Source organism: Leucoraja erinacea, chromosome 11 (assembly GCF_028641065.1).
Source record: "Leucoraja erinacea ecotype New England chromosome 11, Leri_hhj_1, whole genome shotgun sequence".
Taxonomy (NCBI): Eukaryota; Metazoa; Chordata; class Chondrichthyes; order Rajiformes; family Rajidae; genus Leucoraja; species Leucoraja erinaceus.
The window spans coordinates 49,764,052-49,780,258 of record NC_073387.1 but is presented as its reverse complement, the minus strand read 5'-3'; the positions used below and the strand labels follow the sequence as shown (position 1 = coordinate 49,780,258).

Genomic DNA, 16,207 nt, shown 5'->3' with positions numbered 1-16,207 from the left:
TGCTGCCAGGGATCTTTTGTCTTTATGAACAGTTATATGTATGGTGTAGATCTACCATATATTGCGAGCAGTTTCTTTCCCGGGATAAGATGTTTCACCAATTTAACCCTGACGATTGACGGCAACAAAACATGTTCTCTCTGGAGAGAAAGAAGGGGTGACGTTTCGGGTCTAGGCCCCTCTTCTGACTGAGAGTCAGGAGAGGGAGACATTCCCGACCTGAAACATCACCCATTCCTTCTCTCCAGAGATGCTGCCTGTCTTGCAGAGTTACTCCAACATTTTGTGTCTGTCTTTGGTTTAAACCTGCATCTGTTGTTCCTTCCTCTACAATTAGGGCAGTTGGATTTCCACAGCTTAAGATTTGAACTAAAATGGTAAAACTCTTATTTCATGTACTTGCCGTTGTTTTTTAATTCGTGAGAAAAATTGAAATGTCACAGTAACATTTATGTTGAGCGAATTGGGACTTAAAAGTGTTAACAATTAACAATGCTTGTTCTTTTCATGGATAAAGTCATGCTACAAAGTATAAATTTGCCATTCAGATTTGGTTTCTGAATCTTTGGTGAGTGTTTTCTAGGACAGCAACACAAAGTTTACATTGAGCAATGTTTTGTGAAGAATTGTTATCTAGTGAGATTTGACCTTTGGGTACACAACTTTAGAAAGAGCAATCTAGAATCTGAATGAGAATCACTTGACAGAGTTGGGTGTGTCCGTGTCCCGAGTAAACAACGCCCTTCCCTATTGACTGCAAAATCTTAACATGCTTATGGGAGCTCTATGTACAGAGGGATATTTACTAAGGCAACCCATTCTATTGCAACACAATCAATTGTCAACATTTGAGATAATACAAGGTAGACAATGCTGGAATAACATAGCGGGACAGGCAGCATCTCTGGAGAGAAGGAATGGGTGATGTTTAGGGTCGAGACCCTTCTTCAAACTTTGAGATAATACACCTCGTTGTAACCCTTGATGTGATCATCATGTATTAATTCACTAATTTGAAGGGGGGAAGAGTTGGAGATTTCAAGATTAGGGCGGCACAGTGGTGCAGCAATAGAGTTGCTCTCTTACAGCGCCAGTGACCTGGATTCGATCCTGACTATGGGTGCTGTCTATACTAGGTTTTTACATTCTCCTGGTGACCGCATGGGTTTTCTCCGGGTGCTCTGTTTTCTTCCCACACACAAAAGACGCGCAGGTTTGTAGGTTAATTGGCTTCAGTAAGTTGTAAAATTGTCCGTAGTGTGTAGGATAGTGTTAGTGTATGGGGTAATTGCTGGCCGGCGCAGACTCGGTGGGCCGAAGGGCCTGTTTCCGCACAATCTTTAAAGTCTAAATAGCAGGGAGGCGTTACTTTTCCTCAGTCACATTTCCCTGATCTGTCCTTCATACAATTACACTCCCATCAACTCGCATCCAATTCCTCTTGCCCTTTGCTGATGTTAAGGGGTCATTTTTACAGCAACCAATTTACAAATGAAAAGTGTAATACCCAGGGAAGATTCATGCAGCTGTAGGGTGAATATGCAACTCCCCCACAGTGCATCCAAGATCAGGATCAAACCCAATCCCTGGGGTTGTGAATCATGAGCACCTATTATTCTACCATCATGCCACCCAGGGTAATTTAAAGTTGGGATAGTATGGAATATATTGGATACGTCTTCATGGCCTTTGTGGATTTGTATACAAGGCAAGTTACAGATTTCACCAGATTGCTGGGGAGAAAAGTGGAGTAATAATCTTACTCTAGTATTTGGGCTTAAAATTATCTTTTGACAGCAAGGAAAGGATTTCTTAAATTCATTACGTTTAAGGGCCTGTCCCACTTAGGTGACTTTTTAGGCGAGTGCAGGAGTCTCTGCGCTCGCCTCATGGTCGCCACATGTTCGCTGGTGGTCTCTGGTGAGTCTCCATGGTCGAGAGGAGTTCCTGCATTCTGGGAACTAGTCACAGCAAATTTGGTGACAGCAAATTTTTCAACGTGTTGAAAATTTTTCTGCGACCAAAATTTGGTTGCCATGGAGAATAGCGATACTTTTGTAGTCGTAGGTGCAGTGGTTGTGGGGTCGCCATGTCGTTGTAGGTAGTCGAGGTAGCCGTAGGCAGTTTTAGTTAATCCCCTTTGCTGACCGGGCATTTTCATTGGGGGGAAAAAAACGTAAGCACGAGTTTTCAGAACGAAGGAAAACCGACCAGTAATGTTAAATGCCCGCTAAACTTCACAGCTGTGTATCTCTGGCTTTTTTTAAAATTTATTTATTTATTTATTAAATTTTATTTTTATTAGCAGTACAGTAAATCACATTAATACATCGCATATATCTTGTTACATTATGTTGTACCACTTCATTTTTTGAGCTTTAAAAAAGATAGAAGTAAAAGAAGTAAGGAAAGTAAGCAAGAATCGTGAAGGTGCAGGAAAGTGTTGGGAGAAGAGAACCCCTTAGGGAAGGAATTAGAGAAGGAAGAAAAGAAATAAGACCCTAGAAAGAAAAGAAAAAAAAAGAAGAAAGGAAACCAGAAGCTGGTGGTCTCTGGCTTATTAAAAGTTGTCTGGCTTCTTAAAAGCGTCTCCACTCCTTCTCCCTTCCCCGCCTACCCGCTCTTTTAAAGGACTTACCGTACACTGTGCTAGCCTTCTTTAACTTTCCTGTTCATCGCGGTGTGGGTCTGTATCACCTTGGCTTTGCACCGCGCGAATTACAGATTGCGCTCCCCCGCTTTCCCTGGCCCCCGCCTTTGCGATGCGTGTGTGTGTGTGTGTTCCGCTCTGACGGTCGCCGATCCAGTTCGCGGTTTTCCAGAGTGCCGCAAGCTTCAAGACCGCAGGCAGTCGGCTGGTCGCCTAAGTGGGACAGGCCTTTTACTGTGCCTGTGACATATACTTTAGAACTAAATGCTCAAAGTAGGTGTTTTCCACTTCATTGTGAACAAATTAAAAATAAATTACCTACTTTTTTTTAAGCATATCCTCTGGTATACTACAAATCCACTTTCTCTATGTTTTACAGATACATGGATAGGATAGGTTGGAGGGATATGGGCCAAATTCAGGCAGGTGGAACTAGTGTAGATGGGACGTAGGTCGGTGTGGACAAGTTGGACCAAAGGGCCTGTTTCCACACTCTGGCTACCACAGCACCGTGTATACCACTTGGATAGCTTGCAACCCAACGGTATGAACGTTGAATTCTCTAATTTTGGGAAACTAACCTGCAAACAACCCCCACCCTTTCCTGTGCCCCACCTGGATTCGCACCCAATTCTCCCCTTCCACCTATACTTCCTTCCTCTGGCTTCACAATTTGTCAATCTTCCGTCCGTCCTCTCCTCTCTCGCTTTGTCTCTTCATCTCAGGCTTTTGTCCTGCAATTTGCCAAAGTCACCCCCTACCCTCACCTATCATTTTCCAGGCTTTATCCCGCCTCCACCTCTCTTCCTACTTTCAACTCTCACACCAGCCTGACCAACTGAGTTATTCTAGTGCTTTGTGTCTGTTTTTTTGTAATCCAGCATCTGCCATTCCCTGCGCTGCCTTTTGAGCAGTGCAATTTTGCTGGTGACTAGCCTGCTGTAATATATCTTGCCAGAAGAGGGAGCGGTCTACTGTATTTAACAGTATAAAGTGTAACTTTGTAAATTATCATAGAATATACAAGCTTAGAAACTCACCATAAATGTAGAGTCATAAATAGATCCCATTTTTGAAAAGGTGGACAATGTTTAATTTGCCTAGAGATGTAGGTCGATTGTAGGCAAATGAGACTAGTGTAGATGGACATCTTGGTCAGTCAAGTCAAGTTTATTTGTCACATACACATACGAGATGTGCAATGAAATGAAAGTGGCAATGCTCGCGGACTTTTGTGCAAAAGACAAACAACAAAACAACCAAACAAATTATAAACACAATCATAACACACATATTCTTTTACATAATAAATAATGGAAGGAAAAACGTTCTGTAGAGTTAGTCCCTGGTGAGATAGACGTTTACAGTCCGAATTGCCTCTGGGAAGGAACTCCTTCTCAACCTCTCCGTTCTCACCGCATGGCAACGGAGGCGTTTGCCTGACCGTAGCAGCTGGAACAGTCCGTTGCAGGGGTGGAAGGGGTCTCCCATGATTTTATTTGCTCTGGAGTTGCACCTCCTGTTGTATAGTTCCTGCAGGGGGGTGAGTGAAGTTCCCATAGTGCGTTCGGCCGAACGCACTACTCTCTGCAGAGCCTTCTTGTCCTTGGCAGAGCAATACCCAAACCAGATGGTAATGTTCCCGGACAAGATGAGTTGGGCCAAAGTCACCCCCTCCCCTCACCTATCATTTTCCAGGCTTTGTCCCGCCTCCACCTCTCTTCCTACTTTCAACTCTCACACCAGCCTGACCAACTGAGTTATTCTAGTGCTTTGTGTCTGTTTTTTTGTAATCCAGCATCTGCCGTTCCCTGCGCTGCCTTTTGAGCAGTGCAATTTTGCTGGTGACTAGCCTGCTGTAATATATCTTGCCAGAAGAGGGAGGGAGCCAACAGCATAGATGAGTTGGGCCAAAGATGCTGTTTCAGTGCCTCTGACATTTACATATAGCTCTGTTTATATATCTTGTAATCTCTGTTAGTGTACATTGATTGGGGAAAATTGGTTTAGCTTCATTATTGTAACGTATACTGAGGACCAGTGAAAAGTTTTGTTTTGCATGTTTTCCAATCAGATCAGATGTGTAGGAAGGAACAGCAGATGCCGGTTTATGCTGAAGATAGACAAAATGCTGGAGTAACCCAGGCAGCATCTCTAGAGAGAAGGAATGGGTGATGTTCCAGGTCAAGACCCGAAACGTCACCTGTTCCTTCTTTTCAGAGATGCTGCCTGTCCCGCTGAGTTACTCCAGCATTTTGAGTATATTTTCAGATAATACTATACCAGGTATCTGGATAGATATAAAATTGTACATGATTATACTGATACAAGAAATTCTCTATGCATCATTTTAACTCTAACTTCACCCTCTCCCTGCTCTGATTGCACAACTGTTGCTGTTTGAAAGGCAAAGTACATGACATTAACCTAAACTAATTCAGCTAACGAGTTAAATTTCATTCTTCCCCTCAGTGACTCAGAAATTCACAACCTTTGGCAGGGCGTTCAAACTGGTACTGTGATTTCATTCATAAATCGTGACCCTTTTAAAAATTCTGCAATATCACACTGCCTTAAAAAAACCCAAATCCATCAAATTACTTCAATGTTCTGTCCTCTGATCTGAGGCTTCTGCATTGTTCCGAAGAAGCTTAACACAACCTCGAGGGATGGAAGGTTAGACACAAAATGCTAGAGTAACTCAGCAGGACAGGAATGGAGCTCATCTTCTGAGGATGTACGTCCCTTAGTTCAACAAATGCCACATTGTATACATTTTTGGTGTTTTGTTTTGCAAACATTTTACTTGTACAAACTCAAATATCTATTTCCCCTTTTTTGCAGACCCTCCAGGGTGTTATAATCCTTGTTCATCTAGAACAATTTTTTCCAAATCCTTACGATCCCAAATTTTTGCTTTTGTTCCCTCCTCTCCTTTCTCTGAATCTTAATTGTTGGTTACCATGAGAAAGTCATTGACTTGAAAGGCTGTCCAGAATTTGCACCCAGGGTAAAATGCTTGAGCTTGTTGCTCACATTTAACAAGTGTTTGGACTTGGGTAGTGGTGTTACTCACTCCAACTGCAGCCTGGAACCAACTCCTTTCCATGCAGGAAACCCAAAACATTAGAGAGGCCTTCCACAACAAAATGAGATCATGATGGGAGAATCATCTACAATTCCAAAGCGTAGCTAATAGCACAGTTATTGAGCTGCTGCCTCACTGCAGCAGAGACCCGGGTTTGATCCTGACTTTGTGTGCTAGGAGATTGCACATTCCCTTAAATATTTAAACTTTAAAATTTCAATTATTTTTAAAAAAAAACACAATAATTTAAATCTTTACATTATTTCACAAATAAGCAACAATTTAATTAATAAGAAATGCTGATGTACTGGGATAGTCTTACTGAGCTGTGTGCAAAAAATGTATTTCACCTGGTACACGTGGCATACATAGAAAATAGGTGCAGGAGTAGGCAATTCGGCCCTTTGAGCAGCACCGCCATTCAATGTGATCATGGCTGATCATCCACAATCAGTTCCTGCCTTCTCCCCATATCCCTTGATTCCGCTAGCCCTGAGAGCTCTATCTCATCATCATCATCGGGGGTCGTCGTCTACTTGTGGGTATGCAGATGTCTGTATAGACCGATCTGCGATCTACATACCTTGATGCCACGTGGGTGGTTGAGACCTGTGTTTCTGACCGCTTGTGGTGATATCTCTGGACGCAGTAATCCAGTCGGTAAGTTTGAGACAGGCTATTTTTAGGGAACCTTTTCTAGCCCTTTCCCCAAGTGGGGTGAGCAGAATGGATCCTAAAGAGGACAGCTCAGTCGTGGGTGCAGCTGCCGAAGGGCTCTTTTGCCTGATTCCAAGAGTCCAGCGACTGAATCTAGCACCCACCGCCTGTGGTGCCAGCTCGTGGACTGGGGCTTCCAGATCTCACAATCCTGCCCCCGTCGCCACTTGCTGATCACGATAGGACTTAATCCAGGCTGTTAGAGTGGACTCCCTAACGTGGGGAGACTGGTGTACAGATAGCCACCACGTGGTCCTTGACAGATCTGGGTCAGGATCCAGTGGCATGGAGTCCAAGACGACCGGAGCCCTTCTTCTGCTGCAGCCTTCATCCGCCTTCCCAGCCGTTGTTGTGACTCTCCACTAAGGTCAGCCATCGTCCTCTGCCTGTTCCACCGTTGACGTCTTGGTTGGATTGCTCTTTGTCAGAGACCTCCCCCTCGACCTCACCGCCATGGGTGGCCCTACCAGGAGCATAGATCCAGACGGCATCGCTCGCAGAATCTCAGGTCCACACAAGCTTCTCCACCACGACAAGGTGACAATCCACGGAGAAGGGTCTCTATCTATCTCTCTTGTGAATGCAGCCAGTGAACCGGCCTCCACTGCCTTCTGAAGCAGAGAATTCTGAGGCAGACGATAAAGAAACCTTTGAAATAACATGATTATTAAATTATTTAATAGTAATTGTCTAATAATCGTTGTTATTAATAATAAATAACTTGATTAATGAATTATTAGATTATAACATGAAAAATGCACACAAAAGAAGAATATATAGAGCAAAGATTATTCTCCACATTGTGTGGGGGGAAGGTGATTGGCACCCCGTGACGTCACCACGGCGCCCTGTGACGTGTCTACGGCGCACAGTGACGCCACCACGGCGCCCTGTGACGTGTCTACGGCGCACAGTGACGCCACCACGGCGCCCTGTGACGTGTCTACGGCGCACAGTGACGCCACCACGGCGCCATGTGACGCCACCACGGCGCCCTGTGACGTGTCTACGGCGCACAGACGCTACCACGGCGCCATGTGACGCCACCACGGCGCCCTGTGACGTCACCACGGCGCGCCGGAAGTGCGGCTGGACTGGCGGGCGGCGCCGCACATCCGGCCGGCGGCCATGGAGATCGGCGGCAGCGGCGGCGGCGGCGATCAGAAGAAGATGAGTTCGGCGCGGAGACGAGCCGAGCTCCGCCGGAGGAAGCTGCTCCTCAACTCGGAGGATCGGCTGAACCGAATAATGGGTTTCAACAAGAACGGGGCGGGTGAGTGTGAATGAATGAATGAATGGGTGGGGTGGGGTGGCTGGGAGTAGGGCGCGAGGCCTGGTGCTGGTCCCCTGGCAACTGGATCCTTGGTAACGGGCCCCTGGTAACGGGCTCCTTGGCAACGGGTCCCTTGGCAACGGCCCTCCTGGCCACTGGCAACAGGCTCGTCAGCAGACAATAGCAGGCGAAACAACAGTCAAACACACCCACTAGTCTCTGCATGAACCGCGCAGCCCGTCAGGAACATTGGACCTCATGCCATTTGGTGAAGCATTGGTGTTATACCAATGCCAGTGCAAAACAAAATTGGAGGGACGGTTGGAGTCTCACTGGAAGAAAAATCAAGCATACCGAGAACTTGTTCCGTGAAACCCGTGTGTAGCTGGATCACTTTATCCATAACCTGAGAACACAAAGGGATTAGGAATATACCATTGAGTGAGAGGATGGGATCAATAGAAGATGATGCCTTAATTTAAATTCTGATTGCCTGTTCCTTAATGGATTACACAAGTTCCGTCGAGGCTAACCTTGTCATCTAATTTTTTCCATCTTGAAATCAATCAAGTATAAAATGTTGTACTTTAACAATACCATAATTTATACATTTATGATAATGCATTTTTACAAAATTTCTTCACTGTTATCATACATTGGGCAGTGTTGCAGTTATTTTGTGTGTAGCCAATATATAGTTAGAAATCTGATGTTAGTTGAAATTAGCGATTTTTGACAAATTTCCAAATAGAGCAATTACCTTTTTTGAATTTGTAAGTAAGGCTGTTTATGGAACTATCTTGCAGCAACAACAGAACCGAATGTACTTTAAATCTCGATACTTGCAGTTTGAATATTTGTAATTCTACCTAATTGCAGTACGGCAGTTATGCCATACCTTGTGTTCCATAACATAAAGTGCACTTAACACGAGGGATAAATTAGGAAACGCTATTTACACTACGCTGGCCGAATGGGTTAGATGCCGTTCTAATTAGGAATTAGAGAACCACAAGAGACTTTGGAAATTGACAAATGAAAGAAAAAAGCTGTCATAAAAAAAATATTTTATTCCGCATTTTAGTTGGGAACTCCCAATTGATCAGTTATGAGGGAGTGTTTATCTGATTTATCATCCTGCAATAAAAATAAATTATTAATTTTCAGGATAGTTGGCTGGCTGACTCCATTGCACAAATGTCTTTGCAATTCCAGTAAACCAATTACGTTCCTGTATTTAAATGTCTGATTGACCTCTGGATGCAAGCTAACAACACTCTTGGAATAGTAAAGGTGATGAAAAATGCATTGCCTATATGCCAGACAACATGAACAACTTCTTACTTGTGGCTTTGTAATCTGTTTCACTTGTATTGTTTATCAAATCCTTAATTGAGGTGTCTTCTGTGTGGATAAATCTAGGTGTGACGACAATTTTATTCTTTGTTCTTGACAAATAATTATATTGAATGAAATAAATATGACTACAACTGTTTTGTTTTTGCTGGCAGCATACTTTACTTTTTTTTCCCCTATTACTGATTCAGCACTTGAATATCTGTATTGTAGATGCTTAGGAAAGGAGTGAAAATGTAAATATATTAAATTTTGTAATAGCCCGGTGCCAATATAGAAAATGCAGTAAATAAGAACCCTGTACGGAAATGTGACTAGCAGTTCTGTAAAAATGTAACAAAAATGTGGTATTCATGTTTTATGGTCTTCCAGAAGCTATTTATCAGATTCAGCATGTTATTGATGTGGAAATGAGAGGGTTTAGAATTGGAAGCAATCTTGTAACGATCTTATATAAAAAATTAAGTCTTGATGGTTTTTTACTCATATTTTAAAAATGTATTTCATCATACTCACTGGAAAGATCAATATAATCTATCTTAATTTCCTTTATATGTAGTAGAGGGGAACCATGCAGATTCCCTTCCGCCGTATGAGCTGGAGAAAACAGAATCTCTGCTTACTTCGAGCTTTTCCAAAAGAACCCCAGGAATTCCAGACGAGACTGATGGTTCAGCAACATCCATTCACTACACAAATGGAACAGAGAACCAAGGGTTCTACCCTGCAGATGGAAAAGACTCATTTAAAAGTATTGAGGCTGACAATGATTTAGACCCAGGAAGTCGGGACCTAAGTAAACCAGATGTTCCGCTGGAGCAGGTTCAGCGGGCTCCCCGCCGCGGCATTGAGCAATATATATCACGATTCGATGAAGCAATGAAGCTTCGGAATCAGCTGATGAGCGAGAAGCCCGGTCAGGAGAATGGAAGTGAAGCCGAGGAGTTTGGTACATTCCGGATCTTCCGCTTAGTAGGTAGCGCTCTTCTAGCCTTAGTGGTTAGAATCTTTGTGTGCAAATATCTGGTGAGTACTGCACCTGGTTTCATGCATAAAGAATCTTATATTTGTTAAAGGGGATTTTTTTTTTAATGTGTACCAGTATATTTGTGAGATTTAGACACAAGAAACTGCCATTGGGAAGAAGATATAGGAGCCTGAAAGTTGTCATATCCAGGTTCAGGGACAGCTTCTTCCCTACAGCCATCAGGCTATTAAATACTACAACTTCCAAATAAGCTCCTAACTACGTAGACTTTGAGGCATTGGTTTTGTCTTTTTGCACTATTATTATTATTATTTGTGTGTGTGGGTATAGAACTTTCCTGTTGTTTCTTGTATTGTTTACAGGGTACTATGTTTATATATTCCGTTGTGCTGCTGCAAGTAAGAATTTCATTGTTCTGTCTGGAACACATGACAATAAAATACTCTTGACTCTTGGTTTACTAGGTTGAGACTTGGAGTAACTCAGCGGGCAGCATCTCTGGACGACATGGATAGGTGATGTTCCTGGTCGGGACCCTTCATCAGGGAGATGGACAGATGACTTTTCAGGTTGCAACTCTTCTTCAGACTGAAGAATGGTCCTGACTCGAAACATCACTTGACAATTTGTGCAAACTGACCTGTTGCTGGCATTGCCTGAAGGCTGATTGAGAACACATAGGTATTTGCGTTTGAAGAAAGGTCCCGGCCGAAAACGTCATCTGTCCATTTTCTGCAGAGATGCTGCTTGACCGCTTACTCCAGTCCTTTGTGTTTTATTTATGATATATGTTTGCAAAGCTCCAGTGCCATTCCTCTGTGTGGAGTTTGCACGTTCCCCCTGTGACCGCTTGGGGTTTCTCCGATTGCTCAGGTTTCCTCCCACATTCCAAAGACATGCAGCCTGGACTCTATGGGCCGAAGGGCCTGTTTCCATGCTGTATCTTTACCTGTATCTCTAAAACAGTAAATTAAAGATCACATTATCACATTTGCTGGTGGAATTGTGTATATAATTTGTGGAAAAAGTAAGGAAAGTAAGTTTTCAGTGAGGCAGTGAAGCATAATGTTTTGTAGTTGATTGTCAGTTAATAAATACTTTTTCTTCTTGTATCATTTTATGTACAGGACCCCAGTTGCTTTTATTTTAAGGCATAAAGTCAGTGGTTATGTAACTTGTCCTTGTAATTAACCCTTTAACCAAAAACACCACTCTGCATTCTTAATTACAGAGCCCGAAATATTCTCATGAGTCATGTTGAAAGACAAGACTGAATGCAATTTTTCAGAGGGAATTTGACCAAGGCACTGTTCACCTGCAATCCCATTTACCCTAGATACCCTGCTGAAGTTCAGCCTTCTTGTTTTACTTATTCACTTACATTGAGCGGGTGTGCATGGAGCGTTGTGCACCTTCGCACCACTATAGTCCCTACTTCTCGTCATTTTTTGGGGAATGCTAGGAGTGTATATAACACCTGGATCAGTATCTGTGCATGCTACATCTGGAAAATGAAGTATATTTCAAATGTGTGGATATAGTTTTTTGACATTTTATCGGTAGTTTTACCATCCTTAAAACTACGGTGTGCACTGGCGTTGCATTCTGAAAGTGGGGACAGCATTAGAATTTTTGCACATGATTTAATCCTGAAGTTGTTCAAATGGTCTAGGCTTTGCAGTCTTCGCCAAAGAATTGCTGAAAATTTCAGACTGTGGTGACATAGTTTAGTTTAGTTTATACGGTACAGTGAAAAGCTTTTTTGTTGCATGCTATCCAGTCAGTGAAAAGACTACATGATTACAATCAAACTGTCCACTGTGTACAGATACAGGATAAAGGAATAACATTTAGTGCAAGCGAATGTCCAGTAAAGCCCGCTAAAAGATAGTCCTAGGTTCTCCAATGAGATTGATGGTAGGTCAGGCTCGCTCTCTAGTTGGTGATGGGATGGTTCAGTTGCTTGATAACACCTGGAAAGGAAATGTCCCTGAATCTGGAGGTTTACATTTTCACACTTCTGCACCTCTTTAACAGTGTCGCACTGCCATGTCCAAAGTTAGTAATCTTCCAGCTCTGCATCTTTGGTACTGCTGAAGCTGATGCTGTAAAACTGCAAGGTCCCTTGGCATGTTGTAAATGTGTGCATTAGAATAAACATGACAGGAGTTGCTGGCAGCAGTTTTGCAAACTGCAAAATTAGAGCCAATGTTTCTGAAATCTTACAATTAATAATGCCACATTCATTGGCACTAGAATTTAGGAATTGGAACAGATGCAAATGTAGTAGTGTTGGCCGTTTATCAAGTCATTCAATTTAGCCCCAGACAGCTGTCTTTTCCCGAACTAATCTTTTCTTAAAAATATTTTCCAGGCCATTTTTGCCCCCTTTCTGACTCTTCAACTTGCATATATTGGCTTATCAAAGTACTTTCCTAAGGTAAGATATAATTCTTGGACTATAACTTTATGCTTGACCTGAATTTAGTATAATGCATCTTTAAAAAATGAAACCATTAGTACGTTATATTACAGAAAGTAATGAAATGGATTTCAGATTGGACAGAGTTCCAACTTCCAATTTGTCGCAGAAATAAATACAATAAATGGATAATGTGCAATTTATGTGTTCTAATTCATTACCCAATTATATTTAAAGCATCTTGCTGGCAGTAACCCAGGATGGATTTGTATCATTTGAATTCTTGAAAACATGATGTTATAATGTGCATTACAAATGTTTGAAATTCTTTGGTTAAAACTGATTTAAAGATGAGCCATGCGATCGTTGAGTTGAGTATCAACTTTTGCATAATTAAGTGTTCTGTGCCACGTTTGTGTTGTTGAAAAAAGTAAAAATAACCCTAAAAAAATCACTAGACATTAATAATAATCTACTATTGTTTGTCAGCGAGTGAATAATCTGTCTGCTTTACAGCTCTCTCATTTATGTGTTCTAGGTCACATGTTACTCATGCATTGTAATGCAAGGACTTTAACTTGCAAAGCTACTGATTAAAAAAAATATGCAACTCTTTTAATCAGTTTTTTATACTTGCACATTCCCATGAGTGGGCATCATCCTATTATTACTTTGTCTCCTTGGTGGATGATACTGTGGATTAATAATCGGCTTAATTGATAGTTTGTGTGTGGTTAATGCTGCCATTCCCTTCAATATTGGTGGCACCTCAACTAAGATCACATCAGCTGGGTCATTTTTCAACTTGCCATTAGAAGTTTGATTGAATGTCAGAATGACAAAAGCAAAGGGAAAAGGCACTGATCAATGTTAATCTTTTTGTAGAGTGAGAAGAAGGTGAAGACAACAGTATTGACTGCAGCCCTACTTCTGTCTGGAATTCCAGCTGATGTCATCAATCGCTCAATGGATACGTATGGAAAAATGGGAGATGTATTTGCAGATCTTTGTGTTTACTTTTTCACCTTCATCTTTTCCCATGAGGTCCTTGCCTTAATTGGAGTTCATTTGCCTTGACTCCAATTAGCACGGGAAAGGAATGGAAATGAAGAAAAGCTTTGTCTCATCCAACTTTGCAGTAGGCACTGTCTGCCATTCATTCCTTTAAATTTAACAGGCACTAACCTTTCACACTGTTGCAGGCTCAGTTGTTTTTCCTCCTAAAATCACTTTATCCAGAAAAATGGTTGAAGGAAAAATTAAATTAAATTTAAAAGTGAGTTATGTGGTCGGAAAACCACATTCAAAGGCATTATCAAAAACTTCAGGAAACATTTTTCCTTTAATTCATTTTGCAAAATTTGACATTAAATGGTGTGTTAGTGCTATCTAATTATAATAACATGGTTCAGCATACAACAAGAACCTCATCTTGCCTGCATAGACATAATAATCCATTTGATAATGCAAAAGGGACTGTAACTTAAAGTGCAGAGTACAACAAAGCCTTTGCCACATCTGTGTATTATTCTGTTTTAAAAAGTTGACATTACTAATGACTGACAGTCTACTAGTCTGATCTTTTTCCACTATTTGGGACTGTGTTTGGCTGGAAAGAATTTACTGTCTAGTGTGTTTGTTATTCTTTCACTGTGATTAAATTATTTGACCCAGGTTTTGTATTTATATTAGACTTTGCGTTTTCTATAAGCCATTGTAGAGCAGAGTGAATGTTTATATTGTGCAATTCAAAATCCATTAAGTTAGATACCTAATAGTTTACATATTTAGTTTAGTTGTTTGCATAAATTAATCTAGTAAAATCATGCCACTAGTGTAATACGTTATTTGGCAGTCAACACCATGATTTTACCTTTATGCGACTTTGTAGTGTTAGGTGAAACATTTATTCAAGCCTGTGAAGTCTGTTATCCCCTCCAGCAAAGAGGCAGGTGAATCAGCTAGGTGGTTATGTACCAGGGCATCCAGTGAGTTTCTTTCTCCATGCATCGCGTGCTTGCATTGTATGTGAAGGGAAAAATGCCTTTTTGTTCTATTTTAATGGTTACAGAGCATGTCATGTCATGATAAGCTAAATGCTAGAATATTGAATAAAATCTTGTTATATAATCCAAACATTCGATTTTCTTTTGTCTGGATGCCCATTGTTTTCAAAGTCGGCTCCTGTCGTTTTATACAGGAAGACATATCGGAGTTTAACTTCATTGTGAGGCACCATATCAAGTTCAACCTTCGCTGCTATAGACATTTTGAGGAGAGATCGCTCGCTCACTCGTTAAATTGTGAATCATTCCCACAGGGTGGTGCTGAAAAACATTAAAATGTTCATGCGTGGAGCTTACAAATATATCCTGATGAAGGAGTATGGCAGGAGGTTTTGTTCTGGATGGTATAATTTGAGTGTTGCCAAAACTAACACGTGGAAGTAGTGAGCAGCTCCCCAAAAAACAACTGTGCAGCAGAGGAAAGCTGCCACATTGTTAAACTACATTATCACACTACTGACAAGTAGGAAGGAGCGTTTCCGTGGATGAGCCCTTAAGCCATACGACCAAAAAATCAGTGGCGTGATATAACATTTGCACTTTGTTAATGGGACTGCTGATTATTTGAATCTTTGATTTAAATCATTCTGTTGGTGTCAAAAACAACAGCATTGCTTGCTCAGCGTAAAAACATGTTGCGCCTGCAACAGTTGCTTAGGCTGAATTTGGCAAATGGCAATGAATGCACTTCGTGTAGTTTGTACCCACATCATTGTTTCCCATTGCTCTGTCCCAGAAATTATTATTCAATCCTTGATATTCCATTAGACCCAAAATTTGATTTTGTTTTTCATTGTGTTTTCTCTCATTTGCAAGGAATAGATGATCTCTTCTGTAAACTCCTCAAAGCCTCCACATCCTTCTCGTAATGGTTCAATTTGAACTTCTAAGATTTGTTCTGAAACTTTTCATACCTCTAGCTTCCCTCTCTCCTGACTCTCAGTCTGAAGAAGAGTCTCGACCTGAAACGTCACCTATTCCTTTTCTCTAGAGATGCTGCCTGACCCATTGAGTTACACCTGCATTTTGTGTCTGTGCACAGCATTCTCAATGTGGCCTCACCACAGTTCTATAAAGCTGCACACGACTTCCTGACTCTTCTATTCCCAACATTTGTCAGCTTGTTTGTTATTGACTGGAATTTTATCTTTAGTTATTCAATAAATTTGATCAGATTGTGCACAAGATTATAGTTTCTAGTTTTCTAGTTTTGCCGAGCATCGAGAGCTTACAAATAAGCTTACAAATAAGAGTATTTACAAATAAAAACAGCCCAGTAATTTTACACAGATTACTGATTCAGATAATTAGTGTTTTTATTGCATACATCTTTTCATTAGTCTGGGAATGATCTACCAACAAACACTGAAAAGAAGAGTAGAAACAAAGAACTGTAGATGCTGGTTTATACCAAAGATAGACATGAAGTGTTGGAGTGACTCAGCGGGTCAAGCAGCATCTTTGGAGGAAACGGATCTGTGACATTTCGGGTTAGGACTATATCTAAAGAAGAGCCTGAGGAAGGGTCCCGACCCAAAACGTTGCCTATCCTTTTCCTCCAGAGTTGCCGCCTGACCTGCTGAGTTACTCCAGCACTTTGTGTCTATCACTGAAAAGAAGTATATTTTGTATAATGAGATATTATTA

The 16,207-nt window shown here is 41.5% G+C and overlaps 1 protein-coding gene across 2 annotated transcripts; it reads left to right on the top strand.

Annotated features, from left to right (window-relative positions):
- Positions 1-7,538: 7,538 nt before the first annotated feature.
- Positions 7,539-14,630, top strand: camlg (calcium modulating ligand). Of its 2 annotated transcripts, none has more exons than XM_055643230.1 (4): positions 7,539-7,728; positions 9,647-10,110; positions 12,447-12,512; positions 13,380-14,630. In XM_055643230.1, the coding sequence occupies exons 1-4, from the start codon at positions 7,584-7,586 to the stop codon at positions 13,569-13,571; spliced, it is 867 nt and encodes a 288-aa protein (XP_055499205.1). In that variant the 5' UTR covers positions 7,539-7,583; the 3' UTR covers positions 13,572-14,630. The 2 variants fall into 2 exon arrangements, with proteins under 2 accessions (XP_055499205.1, XP_055499204.1); XM_055643229.1 differs by having other exon boundaries at positions 9,644-10,110.
- Positions 14,631-16,207: the final 1,577 nt, after the last annotated feature.

Bases quoted from the DNA above. Each gene is read 5' to 3' on its own strand.
- camlg (XM_055643229.1), top strand. From the start codon at position 7,584: ATGGAGATCGGCGGCAGCGGCGGCGGCGGCGATCAGAAGAAGATGAGT. The intron at 7,729-9,643 runs GTGAGTGTGAAT...CTTTATATGTAG, and splicing joins TTTCAACAAGAACGGGGCGG to TAGAGGGGAACCATGCAGAT. The intron at 10,111-12,446 runs GTGAGTACTGCA...AATATTTTCCAG, and splicing joins TCTTTGTGTGCAAATATCTG to GCCATTTTTGCCCCCTTTCT.